The following is a 23,012-nucleotide window of genomic DNA, read 5'->3' as shown; positions in this document are numbered from 1 at the left end:
TTCCTGCCCCCATGTGCCCAGGTTGGGAAGCCTTGGTGTAGATTGATTATCAAGCAAAAGTCTCAGAAGGATGTCAGGACAACAGAATACATAACAGGATGAGGCTCTAATGCTCAGCATAGCACAAGGAGTGTAAGGAGCAATCTCAAGCCCAAGGAACAAACCCAGAAACCTCTCCAGTCCTTCTCTCTCATGGCTTCATGAACCGGGGGAGGCGGGGGGGGGGAGATAATCAGCATCTTGATGTAATTATTAATTTCATGGTGACATGCCAACCCATACACTGCCCAAATACCAACCTGGCAACTGGTAAATATCCTTACAGTTTTCACTTTTATAAGAATAATCACTATTCTAGTATGTACTATTAATACCCTATTTCACAGGGAGGGAATGTGCAGTGTCTAGGGTGAAGGAGTAGGCCTTGCCCTCAGGTCTGTCACCTTTGAAACACATTGTACTGTTGCTGTAGGAGAACAGTGGTAAGCCATGGAATTCTTTCAGATTGGGCACTATTTTTTCTTACAAAACCATCACCATCACAATCACCATCATCATCACCACCACCACCATCATCACCATCATCATGCTTCAAAAGTTGACCTCCAGGCTTTGCTTTGACCATACCATATTTCCCACCTGTTTCTCAGAAGTTTTCTTGGGTAACCCTCATGCACTTCTCTCTCTTCTGAGCCCCTAGCATCTCAACTACACAATTCTGTCTTCATTATATCCTGCCTCCTACTGTTCATTACACTTTTATCTTTCCTTCTCACCCCTCTCAATACGAATGTCCAGTCCTGGAGCGCCTTGTCTAAGTCCTGCTGGCAATGTGTCCACCTTTGAGCTGGGGCAGAGGGCAGCATGCAGGCTGCTCCTAGGCTCACTTCTGGTGAGCAGTTGTTGAGGGAATGCTGATCTACTAATGTCAGCTCATACTTTTCCTGATAAATAAGAGGGCACATCATGCCGGTCAGATCTGCTATAGGCAGCTACATGTCAACGAAGTATGCAGCCCAAACCCTTTTGTATAAAGTGTGTCCATAGAGACCATCCCAGGGAAATAATTATTGGCAGATTCTTAAAGTTCACCTAAAGTACCACTCAGAACCAATCAATAAGCTTTTGATAGAAAAATCCTCCCCAAATAGCAGAAACAGTTACTTGGATGAAGAGTTTGATTAAATATTTCAGGGGGCACATACCATGAAACATTTCAGGGGGTATAAAACAGCTCAGCAAATTTAAGGAAGTAACTAAGTCATTAATTACTCTGTACTAGATATATCTTATTCAAAATATTGATTTGTTACTCTTCATTCAGGGTGTTAAGGCACACTATAAAGGGAACATTTTAATAATTCAATAATTACACCCAAGTAATTAATATACCACCCCCCCACCCCAGATAAATTAACTACAATTATTCTGGAGGGCACTTAATCTGCAGGGTTGGACTAGACCAGGGGTGGGCAAACTTTTTGACTCGAGGGCCACAATGGGTTCTTAAACTGGACCGGAGGGCCGGAACAAAAGCATGGATGGAGTGTTTGTGTGAACTAATATAAATTCAAAGTAAAGGAGCGGAGGGGAGAGCAAGAGAACCGTCCGCTCTTTCAGCTCCGCGGGCCGGATAGAACAGCCGAACGGGCTGGATCTGGCCCGAGGGCCGTAGTTTGCCCACAGCTGGACTAGACCCTGGGAAAGAGATGGCAAGTATCTACCTCTTCAAAACCCTATCTGGAGGCATCCATCAATTACTGGCTGCACATCCCCACCCCAGCTCCATGACTGAAATGGAGGGGGGTGGGCAGCTCATCACAGAACTCCAAGTGACTGCCAGCCAATAAGATGGCCCTTAAGATGAAACCGGTTTACCATCCCTATCCTGAGGACTATCCAATTCAAATCCTTCACTAGCTTTTACTAAAACCGAGGATCAAGGAGGCGAAATGCCTTGGCCAAAACCCATCAGACAGACACAGACTGGGGAGCAGAATGGGGCCTCTGCTTCAGTTAAGAGCATGTCCCAGTCCAGCAACAATGACTATTAAATAAACCTTAGAACTAACAAGATGAAGCCACAAAACCGAACAGTACCACTCCCCCCCGGCTCCCTCACCCAACCCTGCAAAACACAAATACATAAAACAAAGAGATGAAGTCTCTTAGGCCCTCTGTCTGTTTCTCATTAGGCCGGCCGCATGTGATCTCCGTTTGGCCTTGGATGTTGGGGACGGCATTTATTTTCACGGCTGTTTCACAGTATGATAAGTGAGAAAATAACATTCTAAAGGGTCAAACAGTTCCAAGGAGGTCATCCTGAGGGTCAGAGCAGAGAGGGAGCTGCCACTCAGAATTCCCGTGGCCCTGGGAAGCTTTCAATGGTGGACCACACAGCCCTCCAAGGCCCCCACTCAGTCTAATCTCCCGAGTGTCTTTATGGGAACAATTTCTGCAGGTGCAATTTAGTCAGTAAGATTTTTTTTAAAAAAGTGACCCTTGAGGCACAATTGTCAAAGAACGGCTTTGAAGTTGGTAGTTCTTAGTCTATATTTTACATGCAGTATTTCCAAATAATTAAAGTAAATTAACTATTAACTCCATGTAGGGAAAATAAGATCAAAATCTCCACTCATTCGTTTTACATTTTATGTGCACACAAAACTAATTTCAGCCTCGTATCTGAGACCCCTATCACATCTTAGACTCAATTTTCTCTTAGGTAAAGATATACAATGCAACTTTAACAAAGGGATCAAAATTAGATGGAAAATATTTAAAATGCAAATTTAGGATCAAGGATCATGATATTAATACGAAAATAATGTCTTCACCACATCTTAACTTTTCACCATGTTTGTCAGGATGCATCAATTCTTCACAGATTAGATGTGCTCTCTTTTTATCTGAATCTCTACGCTATTAAAAAGAAAGCCCTTAATTTTCATGCTGCCAATGTATAGAATTTGCTTTCAAATGGTAGCAATGGTGATTATAACTGTATTCTTTCAATAAAGGCAACTTCAGCATGGTTTTAGAGGTCAAAATTCACAGCACATGAAAGCATTTAAAATCCAAGTAGGTGGTTAATCGGTGTACAAAAAGGTGAATTCTGACACCATGCTTAAAAGTGGAGGAAGGAATTCAGAGACTGAAATGCCATCCAGCTCAAGCTGGGGCTGATGTACCCACAACTCACGTTCTTTGCTGTCCAGCCCTACTCCCGGGAGACACAAACCTCCACAATGCAACAGCCACAGCCATTCTGCTGGGGATGGTGCAGTGAATAAAACTATTAAAAAATAATTTGACCTTTTAAAGACCTTTGGGAAGAAATTTTTATTTACTAGAGGCCTGGTGCACAAAATTCGTGCACAGAGGGGGGGGGGTGTCCCTCAGCCCAGCCTGCACCCTCTCCAATCTGGGACCCCTTGAGGGATGTCCAACCACCCGTTTAGGCCTGATTTCATTGGATCAGGCCTAAATGGGTGGTCGGACATCCCTCTCACAATCCAGGACTGCTGGCTCCCAACTGCCCTCCCCTGCAGGCCTGGTCCCCCCCAACTGCCCTCCCCTACAGGCCTGGTCCCCCCTAACTGCCCTCTCCTGCTGACCTGGTCTCCCCCAACTGCCCTCCTCTGCTGGCCCAGTCACCCCTAACTGCCCTCCCTGCTGGCCCGATCACCCACAACTGCCCTCCCCTGCAGGCCTGGTCACCCCCAACTGCCCTCCCCTGCAGGCCTTGTCCCCCCACCCCAACTACCCTCCTTTGCCAGCCTGGTCACCCCTAACTTCCCACAACTGCCCTCCCCTGCAGGCCATCTTGTGGTGGCCATCTTGTGTCCACATGGGGGCAGCCATCTTTGACCACATGGGGGCGGCCATCTTGTGTCTTGGTGTGACAGTCAATTTGCATATTACTCTCTTAGATAGGATAATTTGTTATTTCTTAAACTGATAGAGAGGGTTAGAAATAGAGGGTAAGGAATTGCAGCGATGCATCAAACAGGTGGCATTTGGCATAGTGATTATACAATTCTTAGTCTTTCAGATCCCAGCAGCCATGTTTTCAAGTATAACTAGCCGCTCAGCAGTGGAGACCCACAATAAGGTGCACATTCTTCACATTTATTCCCTTTCTCCTTTTTAAAAAGCCTCTCAAAACACCTGTGGTATATACACAGTATCATTCAGAAACAAAGCAGGCCAGTTTCCAAGAACCTGAGACTAATGTGTGTGCATGCTGTGAGCAATTCAGACTCTCCTTCACCCAAGTGCCAAAGATGCACTGACTGGTAGGACAGGATTAACGCAAGAGGGACAGGCAAGAATCAGAAAGCCCTCGCACCTGTGAGAAGCCAGGCCAGAAGACAGATTTGCTGAATAACGAAAGCTCAACCCAACCACACAAAATAGAAATAACACTTTGAGAGCGGCTATTCAACAAATGTAAATGTAAGATTCGTGACTTTTGTAATATATAATGCACAACAGCAAAAAGAGGGTCTAAGTAACTTAGAATTGACGTAAAAATGTGGATTTTCCATTTATTTGGGAATGTTAGAATATGTGCTTTCAGGTGTCAAGGGAAGAGACAGCGCCTGCATCTTAACAAATCAATAATAAATGCAGTCTTAACTAAAGGTACTTGAAATTAATTAACTTTTGTTCTATATATCTCTCTTACGCTCTTGTTGCCTCCTATTTTAACTGATACCAAGAGAAGAACAAAGTACAACACAAACCTAGTTAACAAAAATATATATCTATCTTTGTAGCTTCTGGGCATAGAAGTAAATTTATGACAGTTTTAATACTAGTTTGAGAGTAACTAAATCCAATTATAATTATCTTGCTGGGAAGAGAAATTAATTAACCATCCAGAGATAAAGACCCCCCAGCAAAAGTAGCATAAACACACAATTGGAGAGGGACAGGGCCTTGAAATAAAGAGGAGGAGAAGGGAAAGGCAATATTTAGCCCATCTGTTCGGACAGTAATGGGACAAGGTAATCTTTTCAAGAGAACATGGAGTGCATTACCCTGGAAATGAGACTACCTGGCGGGCAGAGTCAGCCAATTCCCTAATTCTCCTTCAACTTTGTGATTTGCTAATGTGAAACACATGTCTCCCTTTTGCACTAAGTTCAAATGACTCTGGAATTCCAACAGTGCAGCTCAGCGACTGAACCAGAACAAGGGGAGAACTTGTCAGGATTTAAGAGCTTTCAGCAAAGCCCTTCAATTGCAGCCAGCACCCTATTCCACAGAAGGATATCAATTATAGATAGTGACTTGCTTTAGCAGGCAGTCGGGACTGTCAGACACTAGATAGACAACCATGAAGAATCATGAATCTTTCTATTAACTGTACGAGGGGGAAAAAGAATGGGCCATGGCTATAAATATGGCAGAGCATCAGAATGGTTTAACACCTTGCCTCTTGGTTGTATCTACCATGAAAATTCAACTAATTCAGAGAATGTCCTCTCGCCAAGGGAAGCCATAAGAAAAGAAGCTGTTAATGTTTCCTGTTATCCCTAAAAAAAAGTGGCTTTTGCAAGTGATATTATTTCCATCTACCATCAAAGTACCATAATTAGGCGGACTTGAAGTACCTACTCATTCAACAAAAAATAAAGCACCTATTCTATACACCAGGCCACTGCAAATGCTACCAGATACACCCAGGAGTATGAAGGTGCTTTTATGTCATGCAAAGTAAAATCAGTTTAAAGGCACAGATTTGGAATCTTCACACTTCACGTAACAAGTAAAAACATAGCAAAATAAGTGATATAAACTAGTATCTTTATTTATGCTGTTGTAAGTTACCAATTTTAATTCACTCAACAAAGTTTATTTAATCATATAATTTATCAGACTAAAATTAATGTCATGCAGATAATATATTAACTTTCCTTCTAATTCTGACATGAATTTCTTCCAGCTTTTTGGAATTTTTCAAAAAATTACTGTATTCATTCATATGTTAATAATAAAACAGAAAACATGGTGGTCATTTAATTGGTAGTTCAAGCAGCCTTCCCTTAAAACTTCTCAGATCTTTCTATTAGAAACAGCATCACTGCCTAAAACCTTCCACCACTGAGATAAAATACAAAAACCTGCAGTATTCACTGGTTTGAAATAGCCTTCATGTTCAGTAGGCAGCACAAAGTTTAAGTTATTACCTCACACCTGGCCTCTAGTCAGCACAAATTCCCTTTATTTCATCTTATTAATATATTTTTATTGATTTCAGAGATGAAGGGGGAAGAGCGAGAGATAGAAACAGCAATGATGAGAGAATCATTGATCAGGTGACTCCTGCACACCCCACATTGGGAATCGAGCCTGCAACCTCTAGGTATGTGCCATGTCCAGGAATTGAACCATGACCTCCTGGTTCATAGGTTGACCCTCAACCATTGAGCCACGCTGGCTGGGCCACCACAATTCGCTTTAAATGTACGCCTCCTATTGGAATGTAGGCTCTTATTTCATTCCGCATTTGACAATGGCTGACCCACAGTCACAGCACTCCTTGAAACTCCAGCGACTTGTCCACAGACAAGGAGCCCAGGAGACGGCGGCGTCGCTCACAAGGACATTTTAACAAACACTGCCAGCGTCTAGGTTCTGATGGCAGTTGTTACCTGAACAATTCCCTCATTTACGTCGGGCACTCATTATACCGCTCAGAGTATTCTTGGCACACTCTCATTTTGGGGAATATTTCTCCACATTAAAATAAAAATTCAAAACCTCTTTCCCCCCTTTAGTATGACAATGTCTGTGGTTTCCATTAAAAACAGTCAGCAAGAATAAAGGGCCATTAAATCAGGCTTGGCTTAAAAATAACACTTGCATCAAATTAAAGAGAAAAAAAATAAATTAAGTTCATGGAAAAATTTGGAAATATACCTTAATTAAAACCATCTGATTTTCTGGTTTCTTGCTGTGCTGAGAAATCTATAATTCTTCCTATACCATTACAAGGAGACAGGATTGAAAAAGAAACCGGGGGGTGGGGGGAAACAACCCTGCTAGGTCATGTTAAATCCTAAAAACAATCTGTATATAACCAATCTCAAAACCGGCAAATCATACATTTAACACGATAATGTAACTGCAATGTGTGAAACATATTCCCCAGGATGGGCCACGGTGCAGAAGACACACTTCAAAGGCTCATGCCGCCTATAAGACATGTGGGATGTGTGAGGAATTTTATAATTTCAGTGGTTAAATGGAGGAGAGTTATCAAGAACCATGGATCATTTAAAAATAAAAAGTTACTAGAAAAGAAAAGAGGGTGAGTGTGCATATGTAGGTTAGGGAGTCGAAACAAAAGCTGTTCTGTCAGATTTCCCATCAGATTAAAAGCTTATGAAACTGCTACACTTAGCAAACCATCCTCAATGCCTCCACGGGACCCTGTCTTTCTGCACTGAGTATGTGAGCTACCTCTTCTTTTTTTCTCGATTTTCTAAATGCCCTTCCATCTCAGTTGCTCCTGGTCACGTTTGCCAGGAGACTCCACAGGCCTGAGAGAAAGTGCCAAATAAAATGAAACACTGGCAAAGGACACGCGGCTAATCAGGTATGAGCATTGAGTGAGGAGCGCTGCAGTATTTGAAACAATACACAGGGGAATAAGGGGGAAAGATTTTGGAGCATGGGATGGCAAGAGAGGGTGTAGTTCTCAATCTGACCATGCCACAGCTTTCAAAAGCAGACATCATTAAACACAATTCACATCACTGCACAATACACATCTCTTTTTCCATGAAACTATTAGGCTTACAAGGGTTGGCCTCAAGTCAAGAAATTGCTAATGGCTTGCCCCAAGCATCCACCTATCTCACATACAGTACTAATTGCTGCATAAAACAATGGGAGATTCCTGAAGTGTTGAGGGGTTGGGAGAGGAAAGTAGAATAGAGAAAAAAATAAAAGGAATCCCCCACTTCTACAATTTTTTCTGTTGTTACTCTTGGAGAGGAGACTCAAACTTGGTTAAAGGTTAATAATAATTCATGTCCAGCTTACTATTACTCAATAATCATCCAAGTCACTAACTCAAAATAGTGTTCTCTGACTTACAGGATCAGAGTCATTACACTCTCTATTGAAGACTTTATTGAATTTTACACTAAGCTTTAGCTGACTGCACAGGTCAAGCACCAGGGCTCCGAGTTCTCTTTATTCTCAGAAAGTCATAAAAGGCTCTCCAGTTCGGAACACTGTTAGCTAAGAAACTCAACGCAGTGCAGGGTCAGGGAAGCTGATCCCGCAGAAAGGTCATGTAGTTGGAAAGCCCCGTTGGCAAGTCTCTCTCACTTACGTGCACCAGCTGCTCCTGGGTGTCAAACTCCCGTGTGCAGCCTTCCCAGTGGCAGTTGGTCTCATAGATGACTTCAGGCTCCTGCTTGCTTTCATCTTTGTCCCCTTCCTCCTTCACCAGGGTGGTTACTTCCGGCTGTTCCTGATAGGCGAGGGGAAGGAAGAGAAAAAATCAGACAATGAAAGAAGAAAAAGACAAAAACTTGATTTAGATGTTTTCCTCCTGATGCAAATTTTTCAGTGAAAATAAAACAGTCTCAGGTCTGTTAACTAGGTTTTGTGAATGGAAGAAGTCAAACATATGGAATCATTTATGTGTATTTTTTCAGAGTTACCAAATACACCTTCAGAGATTATTCACTTTGAGTAAGGATAATAGTCCAAACCATAATGATGATAAGAAGTTGAGGCAAACTCCGCTATCCTTGAATACAACGGTGAAAAAAACAACTAAAAATGTCATCCCATAAGAGAAGTAATTAAACTAGGTGATGTCATCTTTACCCAAAAGATTGGTCTTTCTCTTTTGGTTAAATTCTTTTCAGTATATTAATTCGTTTATTCTCATATTTTGGAATCCAGGGAAATGATTACCAGTAATTCTAATTCTGCTTTCCTTGCCCTTGGGGGTTGCTCTTAAGAGGCACTTTGTGGATTTTATAGGGATAATGTCTTCTTGGTTCAACTTCTGATGTCCAATGATGCACTCTGTGCCCCAGAACCATGGCATCTAAAGCTTGGGGGGTTGGAGGGGGGAGGGAAAGGGTATAGCCTTTCCTAGTCTTCTAAACAGCTTTGTAGCAATTTAAATACAAAGAATTTCTAAAATTCTGGGAGACAATTAGGTGTGTAGATTTGAGTTCTAATTTGGGGCTAGATGAGAAAAACTATACAAGCATTGAGGTATGACCAGAAAGGATGTTGACTAGCAAAATGCAAAAGGATGAATTTCAGAACCAATGACACCCATTCATTCCATCTTCAAAGAGCTTGTTACTAAAACAAAAATTTGGGCTAAAGTGGTCTGAGGTTTGGGCTGAAGCAGCCTGGCCATAGCGAGATCCAGGTTCTGTGGATGTCCAGATTCTTGTCCAACCCCTATTTCTGGGAATTAATATCCCTTGACCTCTTTCCTGTGTCAGGCCTGGGGACCTGAGGAGGTAAGAAACAAATCTTAAAACTGAGGCTCAGAGGACCTCGTCCTTTCAGGACTTGGAGGAAAGGACTGGAATCTAAGTAGCCTTAGAATAGGTTAGTTGTGCCGATCCCTCCCTGTTCCCCAGGGTCTCTTGGCAAGTGGGAAGTGGCAAAATAAGAATAAAAAAAGGCTGATATAGAGAACATCGCTAGCTCTGCCCAGCTCAGGCTTAGGACCAGGAGCTCACAATTCAGGCCAAGATCGGGATTAGGGACTGAAGCCCCGGTCACATCAATGGTCAGCAACACATAAACCCAACCACTTACTCAACGAACCATAGTTTATACCTCACACAGCTTCCTGCACGTGTTGTGTTTGCTTCTGAGCCAGAAAAATAAACTGAGTCCAACTCTGTAGCTGGCCTTCTGCCAAGTGCAGAGCCCAGGCGCCTCACCTGCTGGCCCCGTGGCCCCGGGCTGGGGAGATCCTCATCCGGTTTGATCTTGGATCGTTTGTTGTGCATCAGGTCGCCAGTGCTGCTCACTGCAGACTCGCTCGTGGGCTTGTTCTGTCGGTCACCATGGTAGAAACAGAGACAAAAATTAGGTTGTAATCCATGAGCAGGACTATTGCTGAAACCTGCAACTTGAGGGAAGCAGGCTTGTTTGGCCCTGGAACGACGACTCTGATAATGTTCCAACACCGTGGTAGCAGAAAATACATTCATGAGGCAGCTCCTAGTTTTCCCTCCCGAGTATGAACTCCCTCGGCTTTTAAACGCTGGAAGAGTAGCCCTGGCCAGTTGGGCTCAGTGGATAGAGCATCAACCTGTGGTTCGATTCCAGTCAAGGGTACATGCCCTGGTTGCAGGCTCAATCCCCAATGGGGGGCATGCAGGAGGCAGCCAATCAATGATTCTCTATCTTCACTGATATTTCTATCTCTCTCGCCCTCTTCCTTCCTCTTTGAAATTAATAAAAATATATTAAAAAAATAAATTGATGATGTCTTACCATATAAAGAAAATAATAATAAAAAATAGTAAAAAAGCTAGAAGAATAGAACTGGGGCCTAGACTTTAACAAGTTCCAAAAGAACAAAGCTGTGAGGAGGGTAGGAAACCAATATGAACTGTTTGCCAAGTTCTTCAGTTAGAGCATCAGCTGCTTCTCTCGGCACAACCCGTGTGGAGAAAAGAACAATTTTATTCGTGCTCTGGAGTATCACACAATTCTACGTGCAGTGGACAGTGACCAAATGAGAGCCACACACTCCTGAATGCATTTCTGGGGGGTACAGACAGCACCGGCTCAGAGTGACGCCTCATCAAGCAGCCACATTTCCCCCGAGGATCAACCGACTCTGGTGGAAGAAGCTGCTGTTTCTTGAGGAGCACATACACAGCATATTCATTAAGACTGAAGACCACAGCCCTGAGTTTGCAAGACAGGCTGCATATAGTATGGAAGTGCTGAGAATGCCAGGGCACTGTGCCCATGAAGAGCTGGCACGGTGGCACAGCTCTCCTCTACGATTACCAAGACCGACCAGCTCATCGAGCTGTCTCTCTCACCTGTGAGGACTCCGAAGGGCCAGAGCTGACCTGGACAGGGTTCAGAACCGTAGGGATCCCAGGAATAGGCCTCTGTGTTGGAAATGTTGGGGCAGGATGGATGAGCGGAGGGCTGTGTCCAAAGGCTGAGCCTAAGCTCTGTTGTCGGCTTAAGATTTGCTGATGCACGTGGAGAGACACAGGCGCAGAAGGGTAGGTGAAACTCAAGGCAGGGCTGCATGGGAGAAATAAAGAGCAGGAGACCATCATTACATGGAGCATGGGGACTGGTGCAGCAGCCCGTGTGTACACCTTTACAGCTGGCTGTGCCATCCCAAATCATATCAGGTCGGTCTATTTAAATTAGAAGGTAAAAACAATGGCTGACAAACATCTTGAGAACTTCCAAGAGAAAGATGACAGGACACACATGTGTGCACAGACACAGACAGACCTGAAATAAGATTCAGTAAAACGAAACAAAAGGCATGGGCTCAATAACAGCTATTTATTGCAATAACAAACTTTATATAAAAAAAGAGAATGGGTGACTACAAGCTTTATAGTACTTTTATTGGCTCTCAATCCCATATGTTCCTGTGCATGGAGCAACTCCTTTAATCTTGGCTCACACTGTGCACTTTCATATGTCTCCAGATCTTATTACAAGAGGAAAGAAAATCAATTGGTTAAATGTGTTTTGAACACCATGCTTGTCATATCACTCATTTGTTTGTAAAGATGGAGAGCTTGGTTCATCCAGAATGCCACCTAAAGAATTTCCATCAGTGCCGTCTGGTTACAGAAACTGATGGATTAACCTCTCCTGGGCGCAATCGGTGATCAATGGGCTTTGATGGAGGAATATTCCAATGGGAGAGAACAGCTCCCTCTCCCAGTTAAACAGCATTAAATGTCTATTAAAGCCCATTATATATGCTAATGCCTGTCACTGCTTTATTATGCCACAGGATTTCCCAGGCTACAGTAGGTTCAGAAACTGCACTATTTCCTAAAGACTAGTAGCCAGTGCCAAATTATCTTCCATGCCAGCATAGTTTAAAAATCAAATCCTCTTAAAAGAATGAAGTGCCCTTGAGGAATTTGTCAATGGCTTAAAAGTACATGAAAAATTATAAGTGCATTCATGAAAATGTCTTTCTTGAAAAATAATCAGTGAAAAAAATATGTATCTATATATATTTCCCCCATCCTGCTGTGTAATACTCAGAAAGAATCAGGATTTCTTGTAATGTCAGAGGTAGAATTCATGCAAATGTACAACCTGGTGGGTTAATTACTATTGCTGTTAAGCACATTAACTGAGAATATAATAATTACAATAAAATTCAAACCATTTCAACAACTTTAAGCAATAATTCCGAAGATATACCCTGTTCATTAATGTGACTCCACATTTTGCCTATTTGATTACAATCTATAAAAGGCGACTTCAATGGGATTACATTACTATTATTCCTTCGGAGAACCTCACATTACAATAGCTTGCCCATTTAAGACCGAATATCATTAAGAATACCCTAGGAGAATTTCACCAGGCTGGGAGGAATTCTCCTTTCATTCTGTATTGTATTTCTGTAATAAAGGGAAGCAGAAACATGGTGAAAACAGTCATTGTTCACAGTAAGTTAGGGAGAAATCAGTAATAATATTCCGTTTCTGCAGCACTATAGTTTCTGCCAGTGTTTCCGAAAGCAACCATGAATGATTACAGCAAGACTTAGCGAAGGTAGCTGTGCGGATGATTGATAGGGCGTTAATCAAAAGATGCATATCTGCCTCAGAATTTGTTCACAAGCTTTCTTCTAATAGCTGATTTCATGTTCACTGAGCTCTATGCCAGTTTGTCCAATTTATTTTTCAGTGTACAAGCCATTCATCAAAAAACACAATGATTTAACACACACCCTTTCCTTTTGGTGAATGGGTATTACTAAGTGTAACTACCTTACTCTATTCATTAAAAAAAACAAAAAACAAAAGACCCCTCCACACATACATTTCCAATTCAACACAGACTTTGCAGGAACCTCCATACACCTGTCCAGAGTTTCCTGAGCCCATGCGATCGGGGGGGGGGGGGGGGGCCTTGGGATGGGGCCCCTACGATCACTTACATTCTAATTCTAGAAGGCAGAATATTTGGGGGCTCAAAAAGTCAGGACCTAATTAAGAATCAAGACCATTAAAGAATACATTTCACAAGGCAGAAACTGCACTCAGTTTCGTTTTAAAATGTGAGTAGCTGAACAGGGTGAGTAGTTTTACTTTTTAAAAGATGCAGGAGAGAAGACGAAAGCCAGCCCCAGCACCCAGCTGCAGTCCTGTTCTGAGCTGCACCCTCTCGGACTCCCGAAGACACAGGAAGGGGATGCAAAAGCTTACAACACATTTGGGCAACGTTCCCTTTCTGGGCTGCTATTTTGCTGGTAAAACCAGGCGACAGGAATAAACATTCTCTAAAACCCATGTCAACTGTTAAGATTCCAAGAGCTAGAGAACGTACAGAAGGAACGGGTGATTTTCAGCTCTTGCTGCTTATTCATAAGAAGCCAGCAACAGAAAACTTCTCCGTGAGACGCATACGGAGGCCAGGGCTCAGCCCAGAAGGGCCGGTGCTGCCCTTGGCTCCTCAAGGTGCTGCAGATTACAAAGCCTATCGAGAATGTGATCATCGAAGAGAAATTGTTGACTCTGTCACAGCATCAGGGCATGGTTTTGAAAGCCAAGGCTCCTCTTGCTCTCAGAGCAGACTGTGGGTTCTGGACCAAGTTTTGTTAGGAAGCAGCAGAGGACGGGCAGTGACTGGGCAAGGAGGTCCGCCCTCCCATGTGTATGCAACGAACCTCGAGGACTTCCTGCTCTGTGGCCCTAAGTGGTGGTGAGCTGTCATCCTAAGAAGCTCCGCCTCCTGAGTCTCTCTGCACACAGTACTTGCTGTGTCTGTCCTTCCGTAAGTCAGCATGGCTGCTTCCTTTTCATCACTCTGGTCTTAGCTTAAATGTCACCTCCTCAGAGAGGCCCCCTGAGACCAGTGCCCCCCTCCCACGCACACATCGAAATGAGCCCCTCTGCAGCACGTGGCCCAATCATTTTCTATTGTTTGACACTTTTATTCTCACAGCAGCACAAGGCACTCTCATAGTAATGTAAGGTCTAGGTGAGGCGAGGGGGGTGGGGGCGCGGAGAGAAGGCCCCGCGGCTGGTCTGTCTTGCTCCCTGCTGACCCCTGGTGCCTGGAACACTGCCTGGCACATAGCAGGTGAGAGGAATGACTAAACTGCTTCCACAATGTATTAACATCCAGTTGCTGCTAAAACAAATTTCCGCAAACTTAGTGGCTTAAAACTACACACGCTTATTATCTCACAGCTTTGGGGTCAGAGTCTCAGACAGGTTGGCAAGGCTGCATTCCTCTGGAGTCTCTAGGCACCTTGCCTCTTCCAGCTTCCACAGGCTGTTGGCAACCTGGGCTCGTAGCCCCACATCACTTTGACCTTCTCCTCTCACTCTGACCTTCACCTTCTGTCTCCCTATTATAAGGAGCCTTATGGTTTCATTAGGGCAACCTGAACACTCCAGGATAACCTCCTTATCTCAAAATCCTTAACTTAATCGCAGGCTAAAAATTCCTTTTACCACCAAAGGTAACATTTATTTATGGGTTCCAGTGATTAAGACAAGCACATCTTGCCCAGCCGACGTGGCTCAGTGGTTGAGCGTCGACCTATGAACCAGGAGGTCATAGTTCAATTCCCAGTCAGGACACATGCCTGGATTGCGGGCTCGATCCCCAGTGTGGGGCGTCTAAGAAGCAGCCAATCAATGATTCTCTCTCATCACTGATGTTTCTCTCTCTCTCTCCTTCTTCCTTCCTCTCTGAAGTCAATAAAAAATACATATTTTTTAAAAAGATGTGCACATCTTTGGAAGCCATTATTTTGTCTACCACACTCAGAATTGTGTTTCAAAGAAAAACATGTTTTTCTCTGAAAACTACAATTTGACAATATGTCTGTAAAACAGTATTACATAAACAAAGCTTGTGTCTAGATTCACTTCTTTCTACAGAACTTCAGCAGCTGATAATAGATTTTGTTGATTACAGAGGTCAGAATTTTTAAAAAGTAAATAGTACCTTTAGAAGCCCTAAAAAATCTTCCTAAAGGGTTCATGCATTTATTCCATAACTTCCTAGATTTATAAAGTATTGATACTGTTGAAAATTTGTCAAAATCTCTGTCTCCTTTAAAGAAGGACCGAGTCTAGTCTACAGGTGGGTCTATCAGAGCTTTATGACCCCAAGCCTTTGCACTTCTGCTCACCCTATTCTTCCTTATGGATCACTTAAATACAGATTGACTTTATATTCTGGCTTCTAAATTCTTTTCACTCAACATTCTATAAAGTATAATTCAGAAAACTATTTTTATTGCTTTCACTTCTTTTCTACATGACTACATGAAAGGTGGGATAACTTAAAAAACACAAACATTTGTAAGAATGTGACTTAAGACTGTTAATCTATGTCTAGTCGGTAAAATCTCTAGAAAGAAAGTGTCGGGAGGCCCAGACATTCCTAATAATGCACTAAGATGGTCCCAGGCCTCCGGAGATAACAATCCAAGAGCAAGTGTTACGGAGAAAAAGAAAAAGAAGTGGCAAGTTCCAAAAGGCCTGAGGAACTAGGGTTCAACAGTCCTGAGTGTGGAGCGTTAATGTGCACACGCCCCCAACGTCCCACCCAGATATGTTGAGCAGCCGAAATTGGAGGAGCTTCTAGAGACTAGTGTTCCTTGTAAAACATTCTGAAAAACACTCTTCAGAGACAACATTTATAAAGCCAGTATAAATTAACCCAAATTAACCCAAATGTGAATTTGCCCTTTATTTTTTGTAGAGAAGAAGAAAAAACAGTGGATTTCAGATCCCTGACTATGTGTGTGGTAGCCTCATCACCAAATATAATTTGTATCCCTCAGAACAGATGTATGGTTACTGATTTTTGTTTGATAAAATACTTTAAAGAGGCATTCCACTGTCCGTGGCGTCACAGCACAGAGTTCTTTCTGAGCACATCTAAGTCAAGATAACTACTCACAGTCACCTCCCCCTTCAAATTTAGCTCAGAGTTTAGTTACAAGTGAGTGGGAGCCAGTTCCTCTACTTCCAAAGATTTAAAATTCAAATTCCCAAACTCTGAATCTTTAAGAAAGTTTTGATATATTTTTTTATTTCCTATCAAAAACCAGAGGTAAAGTTTTATCAATACCCTTTTATAAAGTGTGGTCAAATGTGGCAAACTGGGTCTTGTTTCTTAATAGCACAGTTAATAGCACAGTAACACCTCACTTGCCTAGATGATTTCAGTCTTGGAATCTCAACAATTATCCCCAATTAGGTTAAAATCTGGAGTATAAGTAGAAAGTAAGGATGCTATGCAACTACAATAAATGTCATAAAATCCACATACTGCATCATTCATTAATTCAGCAAGTTTTAATTCAGTACTTTCCATACATCTCATTTAAATTTCCAAAGAATAAAATAATTATTTGTATCTGGAAAGTTACATATTAATTGATATCAATACATAAAACTTTTAAGTCTATAATCATGTTTGACTTTGACAAGAAACTTTATTTTTTTCCCAACCAAGGAAGTGATGTGAGTTCAACATTAGTACAGAAACCCTTGTGATCAATCTGTAAATAAAATCCCTATTTAATTCCTAGAATGATATCTAAATGGGGACACTTAACAGTTCATATATTAGAAAATAATTAAACATTTATTCAGCCCTACTATGTACATAGGCATTTCAAAGTCATTCAGATTTAAAGAGATAAAACCTAGTTAAAATAGCATATGGGACAAGCCCATAACGTGTTTAAAAATCACTTTAGGAATTCTATATGTGGAGGGGGGTATGAAGGTAGGGACTATGCTGGGTAACTTAATGCACAATAAACGCAGCAGCATAATTTGGCCTGCTGTAGCCCTTTATGTGGGAAGGGTAAAGAGAGTTGATTACAATACTGAAGAGATCTGTTTTCAAATACAAATTAAAAACAAACAGAGGAACTATAAGAAAGATGGCAAGAGGCTGGATCACCCAGCCACTGCACACTTAAAGGTGAAAGGCTCGATTTTATTGTTTAATGACTTCAATCCACATGGCATTTTTAACGCTTCTTTAAGATAATAGTTTTCCCTTAGAGTTGCCATGGAAATCTCACTTCCACAGAATCGAAGTGCTAGGGTTCCTTTGCATTAATGTGCAATACATGTGGAGAAAGGATGAGGGAGGCTGTGGTAACTGAGTAATACTCCCACATTTTTTTTATATTTGTTTCATCAGAGAGGATCATCGGTTTGCTGGTTCATCTCTGGAACCCCATCGTGACATGGTGGGCCCGACCAAGCTGGCCAGGTCCAAGAGCTAAGCCACAGCAGAGCCAGAAGTAGGCAGTACTGGGAAGGCCCCCATCACAGAGGCGCCATCTCCTACCCAATGGGAAGCGTAAAGAATATGTGGCCCCTCTGGAGTCTTAAAAAATGTCTTGTTTTAAATGTAAAATCAACTCTACCTATAAAAAATATTTTTTCAATAGCCCTGGTTGTTAAATTTCATTCAGATGTGAATTTTTAAAACACCCTTAAAAGAAACTCGTGTGACCCTTTTATGATGTATCACACTGTAGGTCAGAGCATGGGATAAGAAGCTTCATGCTGCAGAAAAAGCCCATTTTCTGTAGCTGAAGAATCCAATGCCAACATTTACTTTTCAGTATCTCATCTCTCTTCCAATGGTTGCTCATGAAACCAGCTTCGGAGGTGAAATCAGGCAACAGGGAGAACATAAGGACCCCATAATCTGAGAAACTGACTTCAAGAGGAGAGAGAGGAAGGGGGGGGAGGGGACGAGGAGGAGAAGTTCTAATCTAAACCAACTCTGTGGCTGTGTACTAATGAGGCCATCCACTTTCTGGTTACAGCTGTGGAATTTATTACACAACCACTGCCATTCAAAGTAAGAACAGTTCTTTACAGTTTTTCAGAGAATGGGCCAACAGCTATTATTATTTGGGTATGGGTAGGTTAGGGACACACTTAACGTGCATGTGCTGGTACCTGAAAAGAAAAATAAATAAATAAGGCTTCCACTTCCATCCACGAAAGTTACCAGGCACGACATTTACTAGAAAACCCAGCAGTCTCAACAGACGTAATGAGCACACAAAGGCCTGTGTACTCACAAAACAAGGACGACCCCAACGTTTCATTGAGAAACATACTTTTTGAATAATGCTTTAGACAAAAATTATTAGGTTTTATATGAGCAAAGTGTTCTAAAGGCTTTAAAAGCTACTTGCCACTAAACAGCCCAGCAGACAAACCCTCCAGGACTACAAAGAGCAGTGACACTCTCTCCAATGAGATCTGCCTCGAAGCACTGGTTAGGAAAACCATATTAGTACAGGCATAAGATAATTTTTAAAAACATCATCAGATACTATTTCTCTATTGTAAATGGTGTTTCCTGCCAATCCTTTCAGTCAAGAGAGAAGGAAGTATGGCCTGGGGAACAGAAAGAAAGAAGGTGAAGAGATTAGCCAGAGAACATATATGCATAGCCCATGGGCACAGACAACAGTGTGGTGATGGCCAGATGGGGGGAAAGGTGGAGGGCTGGGTAGAGATGAGCAAAGGGCAGGGGTGGAGGGGAGGATGGGAGACATCTGCAACAGTGTCAATAATAAAAAAAATAAAGAGGAAGTTCAAAGTTAGATCCGCTAGATTCTGCCCCATAAGTAGTTGAGTGCCTTTGCTTCAGCCCACTAACCTCCCTGAACATCAGCTCCCTCACCCCTAAAACAATGCAGCCTCCTGTTCCTGGATCCGTGGTCCAGGACACAGTGTATAGCCTGGCCCTTGCCCACCTCCAACCTCGTGTTTTGGTGTAAGTAAAACCTTCCCTGTGTTTACTGCCATCTGAAGCCCTGGGCTGCTGATAGCCCCTCAACAATCACACTTCCCATTCAGGGCCTCACCTGCTCCACTCACTCATTAATGTTTGACCAGAAGCTCTTCCCTTCTGTGGGTTCTGTGAGGGCATCGGTCATGTCTCTCATTTATTTTTGTAGCCTCCATGACCAGCCCAGTGACAAGCACATAGATGAATATGCAGTTAAGTATTTGGGGAATAAATAACTGATTAAATGAAGTAATATATGAAACTAATGACCACATCTGGGAATAAATGAAAACTACCTTTTTTAGTTAAGATCAATCACCTTCACTGATACTAGGGGGAGAGAAGGTTGTCTCATGATCCTTAGAAGATGCACTCAGAGAGCTTTGAGGACACTGGTAATTTGGCGCTGTGTCCCTCTATTACTCAATATTTTCCCAACTCACTTTTGCATTGTCTCTTCAACATACAACAAGGTGTTGACTCCAGCAAGGGTGCAGAACCACCTTGCTATGGAGGCCAAGCTCGTTCCTATTCTGCCTCAGGAAGTGGCAATGGACCTGCCAGGTATGTGCTTACTCCTGTTGTTGCAAAGGGCTGATGCTACATGAAGCAGAAAACACAACCTGCCCTCTGCTTACCAGGCAGAGCTGGTCAGTCTGAAAACAGAAACCCACACCGGCTTCTGACGAAGCTCTGGGCACATAGCTCTCACTTGCACTGAGGTCTCTATCCTGGCCATGCCAGACCTAAAACTACTAAGGATATGAAACCATCTTCATTTTAGCCACTAAACTGAAAGTGAGAAATGAGTGTGTTACTAATTTCTTTATTCTATTTATGTTTGCCCTTGCAGGAAGATGAGGGCCATTTGAAACACCTCTTCCAATGGCAGTTCAATTTCTAAGGACAGGTATTAGCAGAGAAAAAACTATTTCTAATATAATGTCATTAATTGGGTATTTATAACACTAGCCTTATCCATACAGAATGGGGATTATATGCTGTATCTGATAAATGTGAATCATCTCATCTTAGATGGGTGTCTTCAGGGTGATGGAGAAATTAAAACTTGAGCAATAGACATTGATCTTTTTATCCCTTTATTGTGCATCCATCCCTCTGTCTCTGTCTCTATATCTATATAACTATCAACATATGGACATATTAATACACCATTTAGATAGACTATAAGTCTCTGAAAACCACAATTATTCATCTATCACATAAAACTTCCTTTAATAAAGGTGATTACAATTTTAATTACTTACTAAAGAGCTCCTTGATTTATTCACTTATGAAATATTTGTTGATACTACAAGGCCACAATAATCAAAACAGCATGGTACTGGTATAAAAACAGACATGGATCAATGAAACAGAATAGAGAGCCCAGAAATAAATCCATGCCTTTATAGTCAATTAATATTTGACAAAGAAAGCAAAAACATACAATAGACTAATGATAGTCTATTCGATAAATGGGGTTGGGAAAATTGGACATATATGTCAAAAAAATGAAACCAGCCAAAACCGGTTTGGCTCAGTGGATAGAGCGTCGGCCTGCGGACTGAAAGGTCCCAGGTTCGATTCCGGTCGAGGGCACGTAACTTGGTTGCGGGCACATCCCCAGTAGGAGGTGTGCAAGAGGCAGCTGATCGATGTTTCTCTCTCATCGATGTTTCTAACTCTCTATCCCTCTTCCTTCCTCGCTGTAAAAAATCAATAAAATATATTAAAAAAAAAAAAAAATGAAACCAGACCACTATCTTACACATCATACATGAATAAACTCAAAATGGCTTAAAGACTTAAATATTAGACCAGAAACCATAAAAATCCTAGAAGAAAACATAGGCAGTCATATTTTAAATATTTCTTGTAGCAATATTTTTTTCTGCTATATCTCCGCAGGCAAAGGAAACTAAAGAAGAAAAAAACACACAAAAGAGTTTTTGCACAGCAAAGAAAACCATCAACAAAATGAAAAGACAAACCACTGAATGGGAGAATTTATTCACCAATGATACTTCTGATGAGAGGTTAATATCCAAAATTTATAAAGAACTTATAAAACTCAACACCAAAGAAACAAACAATCCAATTTTTTAAAATGGACAAAAGACCTGAATAGACACTTCTCCAAAGACAAATGGCCAACAGACATATGAAAAGACTCTCAATATCACTAATTGCCAAAGAAATGCAAATTAAAAACACAATGAGGTAAAACCTCACACCTGTCAGAATGGCTATCATAAAAAAAAATCACAAACAAGCGTTGGTGAGGATGTGGAGAAAAGGGAACCTTCATGCATTGATGGTGGGAATGCAGAATGGTACAGCCACTGTGGAAAGCAGTATGGAGCTATCTCAAAGTATAAAAAATGGAACTGCCTTATGACCTAGTGATTCCTTTTCTGGGAATTTATCTGAAGAAACCTGTAATACTAATTCAAAAGAATTTATGTACACCTATGTTCATTGCAGTGTCGTTTACAATAGCTAAGATCTGGAAACAGCCCAAGTGCCCATCAGCAGATGAATGGATAAAAAGTTGTGGTACAATTATACAATTGATTTCTACTCTGCCATAAAAAGGGAGACAATTTTACCCTTTGCGACAGCATGGACTGATCTAGAGAACCTTGCGCTAGGTGAAATAAGCCAGTCAGAGAAAGACAAGTACCATATGATTTCATTCATATGTGGAATTTAACGAACAAACTGAACTAGTAAGCAAAATAGAGACATATTCATGGAGAGCAGGCAGACATCTGAGTGTGGGGGTTGAGGGGGAAGGGTTGAGCAAAAAAGAAAAAACTCATTGACAGGGACAACAGTTTGATGATTGTGGAGGTAGAGGGGGTTGGGTGGAGGTGGAAGAGGGTATAGAGGGGATAAATGGTGATAAATAAAATAAAATAAAATAAAAATTTTTAAAAAAGAAATATGTGTTGACTCATGTGTCAAGGTGACAGCGCAGATTTATGGGGTGGGGACTGTGGCCATGAACAAGACATACACAGCCTTCGGCCTTCGGCCTTATGTTTAGAGGAGGAAGCATGCAGTAAGTTGCACAATGAGCAAATACACATGGGATTTCCAATTGTGGTAAATAGTATTATCAGCCTCTTGGAGAGTAACATTTGAACTGGGACACAAATGTGAAGGAAATGGCTACGGCATTTTTTAGAAAACTCAATGTGTGTCTTTAAACATTTATTAACATCTTTAGACATTTATTTAACCGACATCAGTACTCTATGCACTCTAATACCAGAAGCAGACTAGATATTAGCAAACATGTATGTGTGAAAGGCAAATGTGTTTGGGGTGAGTTAAAACGCAAGGGATTGGCGTGCTGACACTGATGCCCACCAGACATGACCTTTGTCAATTTCCTCTTGCAAAGACCCACTGTGCTGATGTGCAGAACAAGAATAACACTATGCTTTCCAAAATCGCTGGGTTACTAGCGCCTGCCGTGTTCCTTGGTATGAGGCAGAGCTTAAGTGCATCCTGAGCACACATCTGCTCTTGTAACTTTCACTCTTGAGAAAGTTAGCACCTCTTTTCAGATTTCTTCATGCTTCCTCCCTTTCCCTGTCATCCCCTGGTCCTACTACTCACCAATTATTTCTCAGGTCAGTTTTTAGATTTCACAAAATGACACTTAGAAGAGGGCAAGAAAAGCACTAACATTTCTCCAGCTGAAGGACTGGCAAGCAATGCCGATGACAATGACTCTCATGATTGTATTATATGGCAAACTCACCTCATCTTCGGTTATGTGTATTACCTCATATGCATTAAAAGCTACATATTAACCTAACACATAGATTTGTACTAATGAATGAGAGGTCACGTTGCAAGAGAAAATATAGAGTGGAAAGAGCCGAAGACAGAGAAGAATAGGAGTGTGTGATGGCCCGGCTCTCCCGACTGCAACAAGGTCCCCAGGGAGTCTTCTT

At 41.9% G+C, this 23,012-nt stretch overlaps 1 protein-coding gene across 1 annotated transcript in view; it reads right to left on the bottom strand.

Moving 5' to 3' along the window:
* The window catches only part of GLI3 (GLI family zinc finger 3), a 267,120-nt gene that overhangs the window by 62,194 nt on the left and 181,914 nt on the right, over nucleotides 1–23,012 (bottom strand). The window contains exons 7-9 of the mRNA XM_080665499.1: nucleotides 11,064–11,277; nucleotides 9,945–10,058; nucleotides 8,354–8,494 (exon numbers count right to left, since the gene is read on the bottom strand). Coding sequence (XP_080521625.1) covers nucleotides 8,354–8,494; nucleotides 9,945–10,058; nucleotides 11,064–11,277 — 469 coding nt within the window. The remainder of the gene's footprint in view (nucleotides 1–8,353; nucleotides 8,495–9,944; nucleotides 10,059–11,063; nucleotides 11,278–23,012) is intronic.

This window comes from Plecotus auritus (assembly GCF_963455305.1).
Source record: "Plecotus auritus genome assembly, chromosome: 4".
Lineage (NCBI taxonomy): Eukaryota > Metazoa > Chordata > Mammalia > Chiroptera > Vespertilionidae > Plecotus > Plecotus auritus.
The sequence above is the reverse complement of the archived record's forward strand: the minus strand, read 5'-3'. Positions and strand labels throughout refer to the sequence as shown.